The following is a 16,999-nucleotide window of genomic DNA, read 5'->3' as shown; positions in this document are numbered from 1 at the left end:
TTTGCAAAGCAAATACTAGATCTATTTGCAAGCAATAATTAAAGCCACCAGTCATATTTAAATATTTGTTCATCTATTCTATCTTCTGAGAATGAGAGGGAGAGGAGCATATAATTAGGTTCCATCAAGAAGCATGAATTTTGTATGCAAACTGCTTGAAAACAAGTTCATCCAAACCCACTGAGATCTGTTAGAGAGATCAGAATATTCTTAATTCCAGAAGAACTACAAGATTGACGGACAAAATAAATTCACCAGTACCATCTCTACCTCAACAAAAGACCAATTTAAGAGGAATGTCAACAGCAGTAGAAGAGTTTCCTATTGAAGGCCCAACTTGAGCTCTTTAGGACATTTAACATTTCGTTGAACAAAGAAAGGAAGAAACAAATACAAGATAGTTATTGTTCTCTTATTTTGCTTGGGGGTGCGACGCAATGAAATCAACAGCAACTTTGATAGACTCGATCTTGTCTGCCTCATTATCAGGTATCTCAAACCCAAATTCTTCTTCCAAGGCCATCACAATCTCTACAGTGTCCAAACTATCGAGGCCAAGGTCCTTTTGGAAATGAGCATTTGGTGTCACCTGCACATAACCGTAATACTAATCACTTAGTAGTGGACCTTCTATTATAGAGGATCCCAATGAGGTCCTCCTCTTGCAACTTTAAATCCATTAATCTGGTATCAATATAGTCAATAATGCAAGTTCTACGAGAACTTCAAGCCATAATATATTTGACATTCATGAATCATAACAACTACACTAAAATAGAAAATTGCGCAACTAAAGAGAGAGAAGGAGAAGAGGGAAGAGAGAATAACATCTCATCAGTACATGTGGACTAGTAGTTCTGTGCTTCATACTTTTAACATGGTATACTCGCAGGCAGAAAATAAAGGATCAATAAGTTTAAGACATTATACAAGTTCAATTACTTATACATGGGAAAAAAATCTAGCAAACAGTAGGGTGGAGCTCAGGTTAAGCTGGCACCAGTAGGGTTAAGTAAATATTATCGATTATTTCTTTTTACGACCAAAGACCTCATGTGCTTTGAGTTTAGGAATCCTCCTCTTAGTTCAAGGACTTCTAAACTGATTCAGTAACCAAACATATTTTTATCTTTTTCATATCTAATCAAATTTACTTTCTAAAAAATTAAGACTAACTAATCGAGTTCGGATTTAGTCTCAAATCAAACAATGCTAGAAGTATTCCTTAGCTTCTCTATATCTCAAAGTATCCAAATTGGATTAATTATCCAATTGTCAAACTCTAACAGCACGATAAAAAAATAGCAATAATCAAATTCAAACCACAGCCTTTGTTTGCAGAATGTTCCTCCAAAGGTTTCAAAGCACATTTATACCAGAATAGCAGCTTCAGAAACAGGCACAGCATTGGATTCATTTCAATCAGATTTGATGACTAATCTGTTAATAAAGATTCAAATACCACTAATGACTAACCCATAAGCAAGTCGAGGTGTGCCGACTATGCTGCCCACCTGTACATAATAAATGTATTGCAGGTGAAAAAAAATCCTAATTTCTCTATAACATAAGAAGGTTTAAGAGGAGCATAATGAACACATGACAGCCTGCCTGTGTATAGGATCTTAACCCAAGATGCTGCCTGTTCTCGTGTAACTAATTACCTTTGAAATGTATTCAACCATAGTTCCAAGGCAATCCAAGAAACTACGAGTCAATAGCAGCTTCAAAAGATAAAACACAACATAACTTGGTAACAATATATGCCTACTGTCGGATTTAACCTATATCAATGCCTAATTTATAGCACATCAAGAAAACATATTTGGCAAGCAACTAATTAGATTATAACAATTAAAAAATAAATAAAATCTACACATCGCCCAAAATTTGGTGATTGTGGATACCTTGGAGGGTTCGACTTTCTGGAAGTTCTTGACGACGGTAACGATGCGATCGGCGACCTCGCCCTTGTCGAGGAAGGACCCCTTCACCTCGTCGGAGAAGCCGCGGCGGCGGAGGAGCAGGAATCCGGAGGAGATCGCCGCGTGAGGAGGATGTAGAGTCGCCGGAGCTCCTGCGGCCAGTCGGAAGTGCTTCAAGAGAGCGCTTCTCGCCGCCGCCACAGCCATTGGAGAGGAAAAGGAGAACCTACTATCAAGCCTTGTGATCTGAGTAGCAAACCGAGCGTGGATCACAAAATCTAGGCACGTGCGAGCGCACGCGCCATCATTTGGATCCAAACCAAAACTCCGAGGAGGTTTTGCATTTCAAACCCTACATTACAAACTTATTGCGATCGACAGCATATCTCCGAACTAATTTTAATTTAACCCCTACATTGTAATTAATACCAAAACACATCCCGTAGCTGAAATAAATACATAACATAGGGTGTGAAGCGCATAAAACTCCCTCAATCAATAGGCAAGATTAGTGGAGAAAGCTACTGTCATTATCACGTCGCGAATCATGGGAAATAAAAAAAAAAAAAGGTTAAATCATTGAAGATAAAGTGTAATAAAAGGTAGATAAGATTAATTTAATGCGAACCAGCCATATGCAATCAACTCAACTAGTTTTTCTATAATACTTTGGAAAAAAGAGAAGAAAATTTTTACTCTACTTAACCTTTATCAACAGCTAGAAATTAGAATAGCCAACCTGCAGATTCCCAACCTTAATAAATTATAGCATGCCTTAGGCTCAGAGTTAAGAGCTCATCCCAGGATTAAAGAAAGAATTAATATTTAATTTGCAACCAATGAGGGATATTTGTATATATATATATAGTTTAGTGGAGTGCACATGAAAGCAATTGTCAAATTCCACCCCATGCATTTTATAGCGTGTTTGATTTGCGTTGGCGATAAGCCGATAGCGGAGAGGCAATGATGGTGGTCGACGATGGTGAAAGGGTAGTCGGGATTGGTGAAGGGGCTACCGGCGATGGTGAAAGAAGAAGGATGATGGATGGGGAGCTATCGGCGATAAGCCGACGGCGAGAAGGTTGTTGGCGTTGGTGAAGGGGTTGTCGGTGATAAGCCGACGGTGGGGAGGCAATGTCGATGGCTGAAGATGGTGAAAGAGTGGTCAGTATCGGTGAAGGGATAAGGATGATAGATAGGGGGAAGAATATAGTAAATTTTGATAATAAATAAAATTATAATAATATATATTTATTTATTTTAATTTAATTAAAGGGGCTTATGTAGGCATCTATGTTATTTCTAAGAAATATGAGTTTTCAGTATTTAGGAGTGGCATTGTAACCTAAAAAAAATTTATGAGATATCAATGAAAACCGACCGGGTATAATTCAGTGGGTGTCAACGTAATCAACCATGCTTTGAAGAAAAAAAAAACCCTTACTCTACTTAACATTTATCAACAACTAAGAAATTAGAATAGCCAACCTGCAGATTCCCAACCTTAATAACTTATATAGCATGCCTTAAGCTCAGAGTTAAGAGCTCATCCCAGGTTTAAAGAAAGAGTAAATATCTAATTTGCCACCAATGAGGGATATTTGTATATATAACTTAGTGGAATGCAGATGAAAGCAATTGCCAAATCCCCACCCCAAGCATTTATGGCGTGTCTGATTTGCTGCTGCTACCTGGAGAGAGTGGGTCCTCCTCCATTGATGTGGAAATCACTAGGAAAAAAGTTAAAAGAAGATGGTAATGGTAGAAAAATTAATAATAAGAGTGTGGGTCATGTTCATTCATACACCAACCACTGTTTCTGGTCTACCATCAGTGTTTCTTTTGCTGAAATCTATTGGCTACCTTCACTATCACAAGCCTCATCTTCTCTTGCTATCACTCTCTTCCTCAAGACTTATCCCAGTCCTTCCTAATTTTGTCTTACTAATTTACCTATGCTTATTTATTTTTAAACTTATATAATAGATTTTATATTAATTCAGGGAAGAATGATTGAAAAGAAAAGGTTGATTAAATTCTTTTTAATAAATATAATTAGATGGAAGAAAAGATGAAAGAGAAATAAGTATTAGTAAATAAGTAGGTTACTGAAATAAGCCCCAAATATTTATAACTTGAAGCTAGTAAATATTTCATTCAAAACTATCTATAGTTTATCGGCGCTAACATTTTTCACGATAACTAAGTTATTAATTCTTAAATCAGACTATATTTTAGCGGCGTAACTAAGTCTATATCTGGCTGATAGCTAACTAATAATTACGATTTACTATGAATTATAGAAAGATTAGATGCTTAAATTTGAAATATATATAAATAAGTTAAGTTGGGGTTAAACCCAGAGGATAAAACTAGGATTTATGTTTGTTTTTTTTAATACTACACATATATGTATAATATATTACTATGTTAAAATTAAGCGAACCATCGAATCCAGTTTGATCCGACCCAAACCATCAGATCCAGTCGACGACTGAGTCAACGACCGAGTTCGAGGTAACTTACTGTGGTCGGTGGGTCAACCAGGTGCGGACGCCACAGTGGACGCCTAAGTCGTCTTCCTTCCGAAGCTCCAGGCCTGGGATTTACGAGCCACTAGGCTTGGAGTTGCCCCTCCCCGCTTTCTATAAAGTAGGAGCTATCTCGCCACCAATATCTTCGAGGATTGAGCAAGATTAGGTCTCACAGAGGTAAAATTCTACCATTTATTTGGGTTATAACCTGCGATCAGATGCCCGATGGCGTTAGATCTGTTTATAGATCCTGGTGACTCGCACGATTGAGATTTGTTTGGATTTCTTTTGGGGCTTATTTAGATCTGAGTGTGTTTTTCTAGATCTTCTCATACTTCTAGCTTTAAAAAGATCGTAGCTTTGGTTGGGGCACTTAAGATTTGGGGCGATCTGAAGATGAGTATGGGGATCGTGATCTAGAGGTTGCTGCTTTATGTGAACATTTACAGTTATTTGAATCTCATGGTATTAACAATTTTCGGAGGATCGTATAAGATTTCCGAAAAAAATTGCGATGTCTTAATTTACTTTATCTTGTCAAACTTTTATTTGATCAAATTGTTTGGACTTCGGAGATAGTTATGCCATAAGTTCTGGATTACTTTTTTATTTGGTTTCTTCGATTCACTCAATTAAGAGAAGCGATGCAGTCAACTAACTAACTCAGAAGCTGTCATCTTTCTCTCATATAGAAAAGTAGAACAATTCTATATCTAGAGGAGTATCTGCAACCCAGATTGGGTAGTCAATGATGTATGTACACTTCTGAGATTTGATTTCTAGTTCTTTTTTTGTAGTGGAACTTATCTAATGACAATAATATGATAGACAATTTATCCAGTACAATCTGTTTCTTTAGAGCAGTTTGCACAAAGTTTCATTATGTTTTAAATGTCAGAGATGTCTGTTCTTCCACTGTCTCCTTTAAGTTTTTCTCCATTTAAAAGTGTCCATTTGCTTGAATATGTATCATCTCGCATTCAACTCAAAATCCTATTGCAATCAATACATCAGTAATCTTGCAAATTTGGACCTTCAAAATGTTCTCCTCATCATCATTACTCACTATTTGTCAAAAGAGGATGTAGTATAGTTTGTGATTGTGAGGATAAAATTCGGAAAGATAAAACATAGTATTGTCAGATGATAAAACTGATAATTTAGGTAGACTTTGGTAAGTTTTACTCTTCAAATCTGTCATTACCATTTTCTAATGAGTAATGAGGAAAAGCACTAGAAACATTCATTTTTAAAGTTGCTTTGTTCTCTCATGTAGCTTGGAAATCAATGGCTACTATGGCAGTATCATCGGGAGCAGCTGGAAGGTCAACGCTGAACCCCAATGCGCCGCTCTTCATCCCAGCAGCACTTCAGCAGGTGGAGGATTTCTCTCCTGCATGGTGGGAGCTGGTGAAGACAACGACTTGGTTCCGTGACCACTGGTTCCATCAGCACCAGGAGCAAGAGACTTTTGATGGCGATGATGATGAGGATGTTGCAAACCTGTTGCCAGACTCTTTTGATCTTGGCATCACTGAGGAGCTATCTGTTCTTGAGGCAGAGCTTGATGCAGTAGCCTACGACCACAGCATTGAAGCTGAGCAAGAGCCATTCTATGGCACTTCTAAGATAGAGAAGCTAACGCCTGGTAAGTCGCTGTATATCAGAGTTACTTCTGGAACTATCTGGGTGCTATGCATTTATTTTTGTTGAAGATTGGATAGCAATGTGTTAATGTATTAGGTTTTGTTTGGAGACAGGCTTGGTAAATGATGCAGATGCAGTCATCAGGAGTCTAAGCTTGAAATCCCCAAAGAATGGAGGGGTGAAGCTGCAGGTGGAACCAGCCAAGTACCGGGAGAAGCCACTGCAGTGCATCAGCCCCAAGTGCAGCCCTCGCCGCATCATTCAGCAGCCACGCTAGGTCTATATGATGTCATTGTTGTTGTAAGTTGTATCATGGGTCCATATCCAATGTGTCATGTGAATCAAATGTATTGGCATAGTAGAACTAAAATGCAGCTGTAGTGTTGTTTGTTTTTCAGTTGTGATAATTAGTGTCCTTGAGAAAGAGAGAAGATGGCAGGAAAGGAAGTCATGTAGAAATTGTGTAAACAGTTTGGCTAAGAAGTTAATAGTAGTCTTTTCCCTTGCTCCATTCTCTCTCTGATTAGCTACTTGCGTTATAATAGAAACCTTGTTGTGAATGCATATTAGCAAAAAGTGGGTGCCAAAGATTTTTTTTTTCCTTACAAAGTTTTATTACATTTATGGACTCTCCTATATAATTCATAAATTGACACTTTGATTCTACTTGTCATAGCAATTTGTCTAGGGCCATACATTTCCAATGTCCTCCAAAATACCAACCTCCATCAGCTGACCAATTAACAAATGGAGCTATCAATCATCTATCTCTTTGCTGACAATGTCCAATTGGCTTGCTTGTTTTTACATTAACATTCTCAGATACCTCCATCAGTTCAACAAATGAAGCTATCAATCATCTGTCTCTTTGCTGGTAATGTCCACTTGCTTGCTTGTTTTTTCATTAACATTCTCAGATAAGCCAACACAAATATCTGAAATCAAACTAATAAGAAAAACAAATGATTTGATCTAACTGATATAAAATTTAATACTTTGACGAAACAATAGATGAAGGTCACTTGTGAGAGAAAAGGAAATGAAAAGAATATTGCTCCAGTTTGAGGTAAAGAACAGCTCAGTGGTACATGGAAATGAGAAGGGAGAGGAGGTAGCAAAACAGCAATGAATTATTTCAATTGATCTCCCTTCTGTGGAACATAAAATAGTACAAATTTTGCCAGTCCAGTATACTTCTAAGCAGGTTTGTAAAGCTTTTCCACCATCTTCCTGAATTCTGCATATAAGAACAAGGAAATTTGTTAAGAGTTCTGCCACTAAACTTCTCTCCTCTTAAAATATCACCACCCCCCACACTCACCTTCTTGATTGGTCCAAAGTGCTGCTGCTTGGGTGTTGAGTGGAGAGTCATTGTTTGGCTCTGCAATCAAAATTTTACAAGGCCATTATTAATTCTCTCAAGCATAGATATACTATAGAGAAAATTAGCCCAAGAATTCAGCAATACCTCCCAAAAGACTCTGAATTGAAAGAAGGATTGTTCTCACATCATATGCAGATGACCATTTATCCTACGCAGAGACAAGCGAAAAACTGAACACAATTAGACAACAAGAAGGCAGGCAAATAGCAATTTGAGTTTAGTTTTCTTATGGGTACCTGAAGAATGTCCAAGCAAATGTTGCCATAGGTATCAACATTGGGATGGAAGCAGGAAGTATCAAACTTCACCTTTGGAGGCTTAAATGGATAGTCATTGGGGAAGGAGAGGGAGAGCTTGTAGATCATGCTCTCATAAACAGTGTCTTTGCTTCCAGTGATGGTTCCTTTCCAGCTAAAGATGTTGTCTCCCTCGGGAAAGGCTGATATCCCAGGATCACCACACATCTGAAAACATTAATCACATATTTAATTACTCAAAAAATACAGGATATAGATAAATTCTGTGCAAAATAATAACTTTCTATTCAATACTAGCTTATGAAAATCTCAGATCCTCTTACCATTAGTGCCATCAGTTCTGACTGGAGCCTGTTTGCATAGAGTAGACAGGAAAAGGTGTTAATAATTATTCACCATAAAAGAATTATAAAAGAATGATCTTTTGTATCTAAAATCCCCGAAGAAGCCAAATTGATAGGATAACAAATTAATTTGGGAAGTTTACATGATAACAGTCCGAAAAGATACCTGTTCAAGAATACTAGAAACAGAACCACATCAGGGAAAGAAAAAGGAAAACCGAAATCTCAAAAAATCTATTGATGATCCAAGGACACTATATTCCACCAGAATCGAAGAAAGAATCGCAGAAAGAAAAATAACCCAATTAGGAAAAGAGGATGAAACATCCAAAAGTTTTCCAGGAAGAGACTTGGACCTCTTCAAGACAGATTGGCCGTCCGGGCCCTTAGCGACGGGCAGGGGCTGCTTGTTTGCGGCGGCGCCGGTGGTGGCTGGAACGTTGGGGATGTTATCTTGGACATCTTGGTTCTCTCTCCTTGGCATCTTTGCTTGTCTTTCTTTCTTCCCCTTCAATGCCAAGAAAGAACGGCTGACAGAAAAGAGAGGTAGAGCACGAGATCGGTGTTGGGTTTTGGTTTTGGTTATGGTTAAATTGCAAGGAAGAAGAAGAAGAAGAAGAAGAAGAAGAAGAGAACGTGGGTTTGATCTCTTCTTCTCTTCTTATTCTCAAGGAAGCAGGAGAGAGGGAGAGAGAGAGAGAGGTGTGTGGGATGTGAAGAGAGTTGATTGGGAGAAAGGGGGTCTTTAAAGCTTTTCTAGGCGAAGAGAACAATTTGAAATTTCTGCCCTGTTTTTTGACCGTTGGAGGCTGGAGTTCAACGGCTAGTTCGCTGCTCGAGATTATTTATTTATTTACCCCAATTTTGAAGTTCGACTGCGAGATTGAATTCTACCATCTCAGACAGAGCATATAGTAGACGAAGTCGTCCGCATCGTATGCCACCTCAACCTACTAACTCTTCGTTAAAAACAATATATAGAATAGAAAAATATATATATATATCCTATCCTATGCCTTGTATATGATAATAAAAACAAAACGTCAGGTATTTTTAATAAATTTTTTGGATTAATTTATCTTTTGACCTCCTTAACTATAGCCATGTATTAGGTTGAGGGCCTCTTATTTTATTAATCTCATAGTATGTTATAGAAAAATCCTGGGCCTCTTAGACTAAATCCTTAACATATGTTATAGAAAAACAAGAGGAAAGATAGAGAGAGAGAGAGAGTGAAACCTCTAAAAGCTTGTAGCTCCTGTTTTATTTGAAACAAATGGTGCAATGCAGAGATTAACCACAATATCTTTAAAAATATAGATAAATCTATCACAGTATATAGACTCTATCATCAATCCCACTAACAAATATTTTATAGTATGACAATCTAATAGAGCTCCAAGGGTTTAATGTGGTGGATATAAACTCTACACTAATAGTTGAGGCAGTGGTAATGCGTGAAACTTTTCTCTTTTAAAAAATAAAATTGACTCAATGTATATGCTTTGAGTCATACTCTATGGTGCTGTTAGCATTATCAATGTAGCTAACTATGTGTCTTTGGCAATTGACTTCCTTTATCGATGATATTATTGCACTAACTCACAAATTTTTAGAATTATAAAGTTAATTATATTTTTGTAAAGCTAATCACACTATTTCTTAGTTAGCAAATATGGATAGATGTTTAGGTTTTGAGTTTATCCTGAGTCACATTTTATTTTTGTCTCCGATTCTAACTGAGATATTTGTAACAGCGGTAGCTAATTTATAAAAAAAAAGTATAGCACTGTGTTACTTTCACTACTCGAGAAAAAAAAAGAAGAAATATACTCTCTAAAACAATTTAAATATATCACTAAGCTACTTCATCAATATTTTACTAAAATTCTGATAACAATTAGTGAGAATTTAAAAAATTTAAATGTATCATTAATATATATATATATATATATAATTTATTTATTTATTTAATTTTTGCTTTCTCCCGCTCATTTTAAATAAAAAATAAAACTAGAAATGAAAAACATTTCTCCCGCTCTACAATACAAGTAGTTCGCCCTTCTCAGATACGCCTCGAAAGGGAGAACGCGAGAACGGCCATGGCGGGAACTAATAGCTCTCCCCCCTCCACCATCTCAATCGGTACTCTCCGAACCCTAAATAAATTGCGACTTGAATCTCCCCTAAACTAACCCTATCGCAGGGAATTGCAAAGTCGAGATCCAAGGAAAGGATCTCATCTGCGAATCTGACGAGAAAAATCTCCTCATTTCCTTCCAGAATGACGCCAAAATTAGAATTTCTGGTAGAAAACCCTCTTTCTGTGTCTCATTATCTTTCTTAGATAATTTTGTTTTAGTTTCACTTTATAATTACTATTGGTTGTCTATTGCCTTGTGCAGTTCATGATTTTAGGGGTTATGCGGCAAAGAAATCTTACAACGATCTCCAATCCCTTGAAAGAACTGGTTTCTTATTGATTATTCTGCCAATGCATTAGTCATTCAACCATGTGCGTGGAATTCCTTATTTACTTAAAACTTTTTTCCCTTCTAATTTGTTAAGGTCAAGAGTTTTTACCGGTAGAAGACAATCCATTCTTCCTTCTCAATCCAAAAGATGTGGACAGCCGAAGTAAACTTCTGCTTCAGGTAATCGTGCCCATTGCCTAAATTCTTGCCATCAGCTAACGGATAGGACTTCATAGATAACCTTTTTTCAGGAGTTAAAATGGTTTTAAGGAGATCTCTAGATTAATAAGCATCTTCAGAAACTTAACAATATGTATGTTACAAAGGATTATTACAATTCCTATTGCCACCTCTGCTTATGTTTCTAGGAAGTACTGAAGCTTTACATGCAAGAACTTCCTACAATGGCTTATGCTGCAAATACTGGAAAAAGCTCAAGATTCCTTGAAAGATGCATATCCAATGGGTAAAACATTTTTTTCTTCATAAATGTTGCTGCTGTGTGTTAACAGAGTTGCTGCCAATTACAATAATGACAAGCACGGCTTAAAAGTATCGTGCTTTATTTTAATAATTTATAGCCTTCTAAGATATCATGTTATCTTTCTGCAGAAAATACAGGACCTTAATTTTGAGATCTGATCCCAAAGAAGGACTTGGAGAGGTGACTTTGGTCTCTATCACTTTGAGTGCTTTTACTCTGATTGTTCCAATAATGTGCTTGTCTTGAATTATGTTCCTATGAACTGGAAACCTTCTAATGAAGTTGTAGGCCACCTAAAAACGTTATTTGGCAATAACATCTTCTATTTTTCATATTGAATAGATTTTGAAATTTATGTGCTAATCGCTAGCTGGACATAGATGACGTTGGCACAGTGAATTCTCATGCCCCACTATTTGGTGCCAGAAAAAACTACATCATACATTGTACAACTTGATTAAGCTTCATAATGCCTTGCCCGATTTGGCACAAGTGGCACATACTTAAAAGAATAGGAATTAATTAAGCGTCTTAAGATCTCGCAATGAAGTCTTCTAACTAGGCAGGCCCAGCAAATCTCTGTAGTTAAGAAGGTTCTCTAACTAGACTTCATGGAGTTGCATTCTAAGAAAAAAGGAAGAAAGAAGCTTTAGACTGACAGACAAAGCGCATTAATGTTGTCCTGGAAAGGTGGGACCTTTTTTGATTGATCAGTCCCTTCCTCAAGGAAATTTATATTGTGAACTAATAGATTTATTGGAAAAAGAAATACATCTTGAGCTTTCAGAATTTGTTTGGGACAACTTTTGAGGAACATTCTCTTTATACGTCACGGACACTTAACTTTGTGAAATAGGTTGAAAGATTAACAAGGGACTGCTTGAAAGTTGATGACTGAAATCTTTGTAAACTCACGCCTAGAGATGCAACTTGCTACCATTAGAATATTTGAATTGCTGTCGAATCAACTGCAGATATTTCAATGAAACTTCTTGGAAAATTGCTACTAGGATGAAGCAAGAACCTAATTTTTGCAGAGTTCTTTGAACTTCCTATGGAGAATTTACAGTTTCATCCATAAACAGGTCATAGCTGCTATATCATACCAAATAATTCCTACTGACACACAATATGCTGAAATACCTCTTGCAGCTGTCAGTCCAGAACACCAAAACAAGGTACGGAAAATGATTTACTGCTATATCTTCATACTGAGGCGTGTTATCTTCCCTCTAATGTATTAATCTATATTTGATCTTCGGTAAATAGCCTCAATCATTGCCATGTACCTTTCTGCAGATTGAGCAATCAGTATTAGGATATTGAGAATTTTCTGCTATTATTTTCTTTTGCTTGCCAGAGACTAATATGCACCTTTGTCCGCAATAAAAACTTATGATCACATGTTCTTCCTGTCCAGCTATTCATTCACCAAAATAATTTTCTTTCCGCTTAGTCATATCAAATGTAATGCACTTTGATGGTTTGGATCAATTAAAGGTGAAACAAGAAATTGAGGTTCTTCAACAAAAAAATGACAGAATAGCAGCAGAATGGGTTGCACATGAGACAAACCATTAAATGCCTAACATAGATTGTATCTGCACAGCCAATATGACGGTATAGATAAGTTCTTCTCACAATAAGACATGCTTTCTAAATTGTTGACCTCATAAATTAATTAATACTTGCCTTTCCCATAATTTACTGTGCCTAGCTAATTGATTATCGCTCAGCTTTTATGTTTGTACATCAGTATACTAGGCAGTACCATATTTTATCAGATACATGCTTTGTTCCCAGTACTATATTAAAGAGATCTTATCTGTTCATTTATATGATGCATTTGCATAAACACGAACAAGATGTGTTTTCTTTTACAGTTTTATCTTTCAGGGTATTGGGCAAAGTTTGTATGAGGAACTAAGTAGGAGACTCCAAAGTGTGGGTGTTTTGACAATATTCTGTTGGGCTGATAATGTGTCAGAAGGATTTTGGCTTAAACAGGTACATCAGGATGAACCTTGAAATAAGTGAGTGTCTTATACTGTAAATTGCCATATCCATTTTTTTTCCTATATGTTAACTTTTGTGTGTAAGATGAGAGATTTTACTTAAATTTAATGTATTTAGCCGTATCTTTTTCAATGACAATTACTGTTACACATTATCTTATGTAGAGAGAAGTATCCATCTTCCGTATATCTTTCCAAAATCTTTTTTGTCTTTTTATCTGATCTTGCTTCTCATATATTTATCAATATCAAAAAGAGATTTGCAAATTGAAGAATTTTTTAATGCCTTTGTGCTTATATCTGTTTGTGAATGCAATGCAGGGTTTTGTATCAGTTGGAGAGGTGGATAGCAAAGGTAAGGTTCGCAGGCTTCCTATAAAAGCTGAAATTAGGAAGGTGTTATGCTTTCCTGGTGGTTCCACACTTATGATTTCTCATCTTAAGAGGAACCTCATCCATACTTCTCAACAAGTTAGGCTGCAATCTTGGAAATTTGATTCCAAGCAACCAAGTAGCAATCCTTCCAGAACTCCTGGTCTTGTGGAAGCTACAACCATTGACACTCCAGAGAGTAAGTCCTTAATAGTCTCCTAAAGATTAAGCCTGCCATCATATAAGAGTACAAAAAATAGGAACATTTAATGAGAAATGGTTGCCATCAGATGCACTAGAAACTGATTATAGTTTTCCAGCTAATGTCCGTAACATGGTTTTCTGTTCATTTTTTTTTCTGATTCTTCCCGACCTTTGTGCGTCATAAATGTTTAAGTGATTACACAGAATAAAAAAGCTATTGATAGCATTTCTGAGTTTCAATTTATAGAGATTTGCTCATTCATATTTCACAACGTGAAGTACATTATTTGATATATCAGTAGCTAAAATTTTGCTAATGGCTTAAGTATTTTTTCTGCTGAAAAGAAATACTTGCCAAAAGTTCTAAGATACATTACTTTTATGTTGTTGTAAAAGAGAGTACTGTTAAACAATCTTGTGAATCATAAAGCAGAAATATTTTGCATAAGTTCTTCCATTATTTGTAAACATATATCTGTATTTTTGCTGCAGAAGTACAATTATTTTGATCAGGGTGGTATTTTTTTTCTCAGGTATTCCTCCTAGTGCTGCTCCACTAGCATGTTCTGAAAATATATTTGCTCAGAATAATATGTGCCACAAAATCAATGGCAACTTAGAGTTGACAGGAAATGGGTGTGATCCTGATGGTGGAAAGTGTTCTTTATCTGGACAACCACTAAAGAAGAGGATCTGGGAAGCTTCGTCATCTTCCTTAAAGTCAAAAAGAGTCAGAGGTGGCCAACTTGTTGACTGTTGCAATGAGTTGAATCCAAATCTTGCTTGTGACAATTGCTCACTAGGAACTGCTATGTGGAAATATTCTGTCAATGCAGTCCCGAAGGATTCTATTACTCCTAGTTCTTTGGGAACTCATGCTGAAGGGAAGAGATTAGGTGGCACTGATGCTTATCCGGTTTTAGAAGGAACTTGTCCTAAGATCATGTTCATGAATATTGCTGATGATGCCAAGAAAACATGCCTTACAAAGGTAATTTTGTATCCTTCACCATGTGCCGTCTCTGAATATTTGATGCCTAGATCTAAACAGTGAGATTCTGCAAAATCGCTTATAGGGGAAGTTTTAAACGTTAGAAGATTGAAGTCAACTTTAGACTCAGGTTGCAATATTTTACAAATCTCTTCTTTGTCTGTAGCTGCTGACTTGTCTCTAGCCTTAAAAATAATCACCTGTCAAATTCTACAAATCTCAAATGATGATTTTGGTAAATATTTTGCATGTTTAAGTGGTAATTCCAGCTGTGAATAATGCTAAATTGTGTTATTGCATTCATGTTCAGAGATATTATGCTAATAAGGCATCAATTTACAGAACCCCAAGTCCATAATTTCTGAAAGCTCTATGATTATGGCAGAAGATTATAGTTTAACCTTATGAATTACATCTATATTGTTGTGCAGATAGTTGAAAAACTTGGAGGCTCTGTTACCTGTGAAGGAAGTGCTAGCACACACGTTGTAACAGGAAAAGCAAGAAAAACTATGAATTTTTGTATAGCTTTATGCTCTGGGTAGGATCTCATCCCGGTTGTTTTATATTATGTGCAATGTTAGCTACTTTCATATATGAATTATTATCCAGTTTCCTTTGTTGTCTCTCATACTTTGTCATATATATGGCTCCAAATTACATATGATGAAATTAAGAATCTACTCTCTCATACTCTCTCATGTATATAGTCCCAAATTATGTATGATGAAATTAAAGAAGCAAGTCCAGTATTTGATATGGAATGTGGCAGCATGCGAATCCTAGGTATTTGAAATGTTGAAGGTAAATTTAAGACCTACGCTGAAGATGAAGTATTGGTGAATCACCATGCTTGACATGAGCTAAATTAGGGTTGATTTCTTTATCTAGACAAGTTCACTTTGGAGTTTTCAGATGAATCAACTTGTTAGGCATGCTATAGGGATAAGAGGTTAGAAGGTTTTTTAAGTTTGCCAAATGAGGACCTGTGAGTATCAAGTTTTCACATTTTCCAAACTTACACATTTCATCGTTTACTTCCTAACTAAATTAGGATCTGTTCTAAGACTTGTAAGAGGAGATTTAGAAGTACAACAGTTCAGACAGTTTACTATGCTAACATCTTCAACATCAATGCTTCACAATTTCTTTTTCTTATTATCTCCCCAGTTTTCTTTGGATGCAGCATTCTAGATAAATTTGCTATGTTCATGTTTCTTTCTTGACTGAAAGTTAGATTCATCTAAAATGCAGAGCATGGGTAGTTTCTCCAAATTGGTTGAAAGCAAGCTTCAGGGAAGGCATGTTTGTAGGTGAGTCAATGTAACTTATGATTATATTGGGTTTTTTGGTGGCTGACAGGACAGTAAAAAATTGTACATGTACAATGATCTTTTATCAATTTGCCGTGTTCTAGCCTCTGAAGATATTTCACATTGTTTTCATCTTAAATTCATCAATTTGTTCTGTCAGGGGAATCAGAGTACATTTTAAAGGATGAAGAATATCTGATGAAATACAAGTGTGAACTGAGAGATGCAGTAATTAGAGCTAAAGCGGACCCTTGTTCATTGTTTAGGGGATATAGCGTTTTTCTTGCCCAGCATATTCAGCCATCCTTTGGTGTCCTCTCTGTCATCATAAAGTCTGCTGGTGGCAATGTAAGTACGGCATGTAATCCAAGCATAGCATCCTCAAACTAAGAAAGGATTACTACTTTGGTAGTAATTGAAATATACGCATGTATACATTGGTATACATGTACTTTGGTACTGCAAATTATACACATATTGCAGGAAACTGTGGACTGCTGATCTTAATTACATTTAGAGCTTTCAGGTTATTCGTAGGCTCCCAGACTCAGAGGAGCCATCAAGGACGATCTTTGTGGCATGCGAGGAAGACATTGGGGATGCCTTGGCTGCAGCAAGAAGAGGAATTAGGACATTCAGCAGTGATTGGCTAATGAACTGTATTATGAAGCAGGAACTTGATCTGCAGTCTCCTCAATTTGCTGAGTCCCTCTAATGTGAAAAATATCTAGCTGCATTGTTCCCAGTTATATCAGCTTGTGAGCCAGACTACCCAAAATATGATCTACATATTTCTGTGTATCAGCTAGATCGTTCTGTATATATTTTGTATGTATTGGCTTTTCTCTTGTAACTACTAAGCTTAGCTCTGCTATGTCTTTGTTGAGAAGAAGCCTTTAGTTGCCTGTACTAGTAATAATCTTTTTCATGATATACTTCTGTTATTAAAGATCCTCTTGTGCTAGAATGTAGACATATTGTTGGCAAAAATAATTTACCCCATAGAACAACCTCTAAAGTCTCTCTTAATTCATATACTTTGCTCGTAAGTA

At 36.5% G+C, this 16,999-nt stretch overlaps 4 protein-coding genes across 6 annotated transcripts; 2 read left to right on the top strand and 2 right to left on the bottom strand.

The window, feature by feature from the left end:
* Positions 1–157: 157 nt before the first annotated feature.
* Positions 158–2,207, bottom strand: LOC140765170 (acyl carrier protein 2, mitochondrial-like). Its single transcript, XM_073104113.1, has 2 exons — positions 1,908–2,207; positions 158–589 (listed from the first exon to the last, which is right to left on the bottom strand). Exons 1-2 carry the CDS (start codon positions 2,130–2,132, stop codon positions 413–415), a joined length of 402 nt encoding a protein of 133 aa, XP_072960214.1. The 5' UTR covers positions 2,133–2,207; the 3' UTR covers positions 158–412.
* A 2,288-nt stretch (positions 2,208–4,495) lies between these two features.
* Positions 4,496–6,620, top strand: LOC140765270 (protein EARLY RESPONSIVE TO DEHYDRATION 15-like). Of its 2 annotated transcripts, none has more exons than XM_073104257.1 (3): positions 4,496–4,639; positions 5,739–6,110; positions 6,223–6,620. In XM_073104257.1, the coding sequence occupies exons 2-3, from the start codon at positions 5,750–5,752 to the stop codon at positions 6,384–6,386; spliced, it is 525 nt and encodes a 174-aa protein (XP_072960358.1). In that variant the 5' UTR covers positions 4,496–4,639; positions 5,739–5,749; the 3' UTR covers positions 6,387–6,620. The 2 variants fall into 2 exon arrangements, with proteins under 2 accessions (XP_072960358.1, XP_072960360.1); XM_073104259.1 differs by lacking the exon at positions 4,496–4,639 and adding an exon at positions 4,646–4,884.
* On the bottom strand, positions 6,370–8,823 carry LOC140765269 (ubiquitin-conjugating enzyme E2 20-like). Its single transcript, XM_073104256.1, has 6 exons — positions 8,451–8,823; positions 8,074–8,101; positions 7,730–7,957; positions 7,578–7,641; positions 7,431–7,490; positions 6,370–7,346 (listed from the first exon to the last, which is right to left on the bottom strand). Exons 1-6 carry the CDS (start codon positions 8,576–8,578, stop codon positions 7,306–7,308), a joined length of 549 nt encoding a protein of 182 aa, XP_072960357.1. The 5' UTR covers positions 8,579–8,823; the 3' UTR covers positions 6,370–7,305.
* Positions 8,824–10,164: 1,341 nt separating this feature from the next.
* LOC140765603 (uncharacterized) lies at positions 10,165–16,860 on the top strand. 2 transcript variants are annotated; one of them, XM_073104766.1, is made up of 14 exons: positions 10,165–10,239; positions 10,301–10,402; positions 10,500–10,565; positions 10,663–10,748; positions 10,937–11,034; positions 11,181–11,232; positions 12,138–12,230; positions 12,949–13,059; positions 13,389–13,638; positions 14,177–14,634; positions 15,066–15,175; positions 15,889–15,947; positions 16,108–16,295; positions 16,474–16,860. In XM_073104766.1, exons 1-14 carry the CDS (start codon positions 10,197–10,199, stop codon positions 16,660–16,662), a joined length of 1,905 nt encoding a protein of 634 aa, XP_072960867.1. In that variant the 5' UTR covers positions 10,165–10,196; the 3' UTR covers positions 16,663–16,860. The 2 variants fall into 2 exon arrangements, with proteins under 2 accessions (XP_072960867.1, XP_072960866.1); XM_073104765.1 differs by having other exon boundaries at positions 16,465–16,860.
* Positions 16,861–16,999: the final 139 nt, after the last annotated feature.

The sequence above is a fragment of the Typha angustifolia genome, chromosome 8, assembly GCF_048772165.1.
Source record: "Typha angustifolia cultivar Huaian chromosome 8, ASM4877216v1, whole genome shotgun sequence".
Classification (NCBI taxonomy): Eukaryota; Viridiplantae; Streptophyta; class Magnoliopsida; order Poales; family Typhaceae; genus Typha; species Typha angustifolia.
The sequence above is the reverse complement of the archived record's forward strand: the minus strand, read 5'-3'. Positions and strand labels throughout refer to the sequence as shown.

What these genes read in the sequence shown, in the direction of transcription:
- LOC140765170 (XM_073104113.1), bottom strand. Translation starts at nt 2,132, where the DNA reads ATGGCTGTGGCGGCGGCGAGAAGCGCTCTCTTGAAGCACTTCCGACTG. An exon ending in AGAAAGTCGAACCCTCCAAG is followed by an intron (nt 590 to 1,907) that starts GTATCCACAATC and finishes GGTTATGTGCAG; the next exon opens with GTGACACCAAATGCTCATTT.
- LOC140765270 (XM_073104257.1), top strand. Translation starts at nt 5,750, where the DNA reads ATGGCTACTATGGCAGTATCATCGGGAGCAGCTGGAAGGTCAACGCTG. An exon ending in GATAGAGAAGCTAACGCCTG is followed by an intron (nt 6,111 to 6,222) that starts GTAAGTCGCTGT and finishes GTTTGGAGACAG; the next exon opens with GCTTGGTAAATGATGCAGAT.
- LOC140765269 (XM_073104256.1), bottom strand. Translation starts at nt 8,578, where the DNA reads ATGCCAAGGAGAGAGAACCAAGATGTCCAAGATAACATCCCCAACGTT. An exon ending in GGCCAATCTGTCTTGAAGAG is followed by an intron (nt 8,102 to 8,450) that starts GTCCAAGTCTCT and finishes CTATGCAAACAG; the next exon opens with GCTCCAGTCAGAACTGATGG. An exon ending in AATTCAGAGTCTTTTGGGAG is followed by an intron (nt 7,491 to 7,577) that starts GTATTGCTGAAT and finishes TTTTGATTGCAG; the next exon opens with AGCCAAACAATGACTCTCCA.
- LOC140765603 (XM_073104765.1), top strand. Translation starts at nt 10,197, where the DNA reads ATGGCGGGAACTAATAGCTCTCCCCCCTCCACCATCTCAATCG. An exon ending in CCCCTCCACCATCTCAATCG is followed by an intron (nt 10,240 to 10,300) that starts GTACTCTCCGAA and finishes ACCCTATCGCAG; the next exon opens with GGAATTGCAAAGTCGAGATC. An exon ending in AGAAAACATGCCTTACAAAG is followed by an intron (nt 14,635 to 15,065) that starts GTAATTTTGTAT and finishes ATTGTTGTGCAG; the next exon opens with ATAGTTGAAAAACTTGGAGG.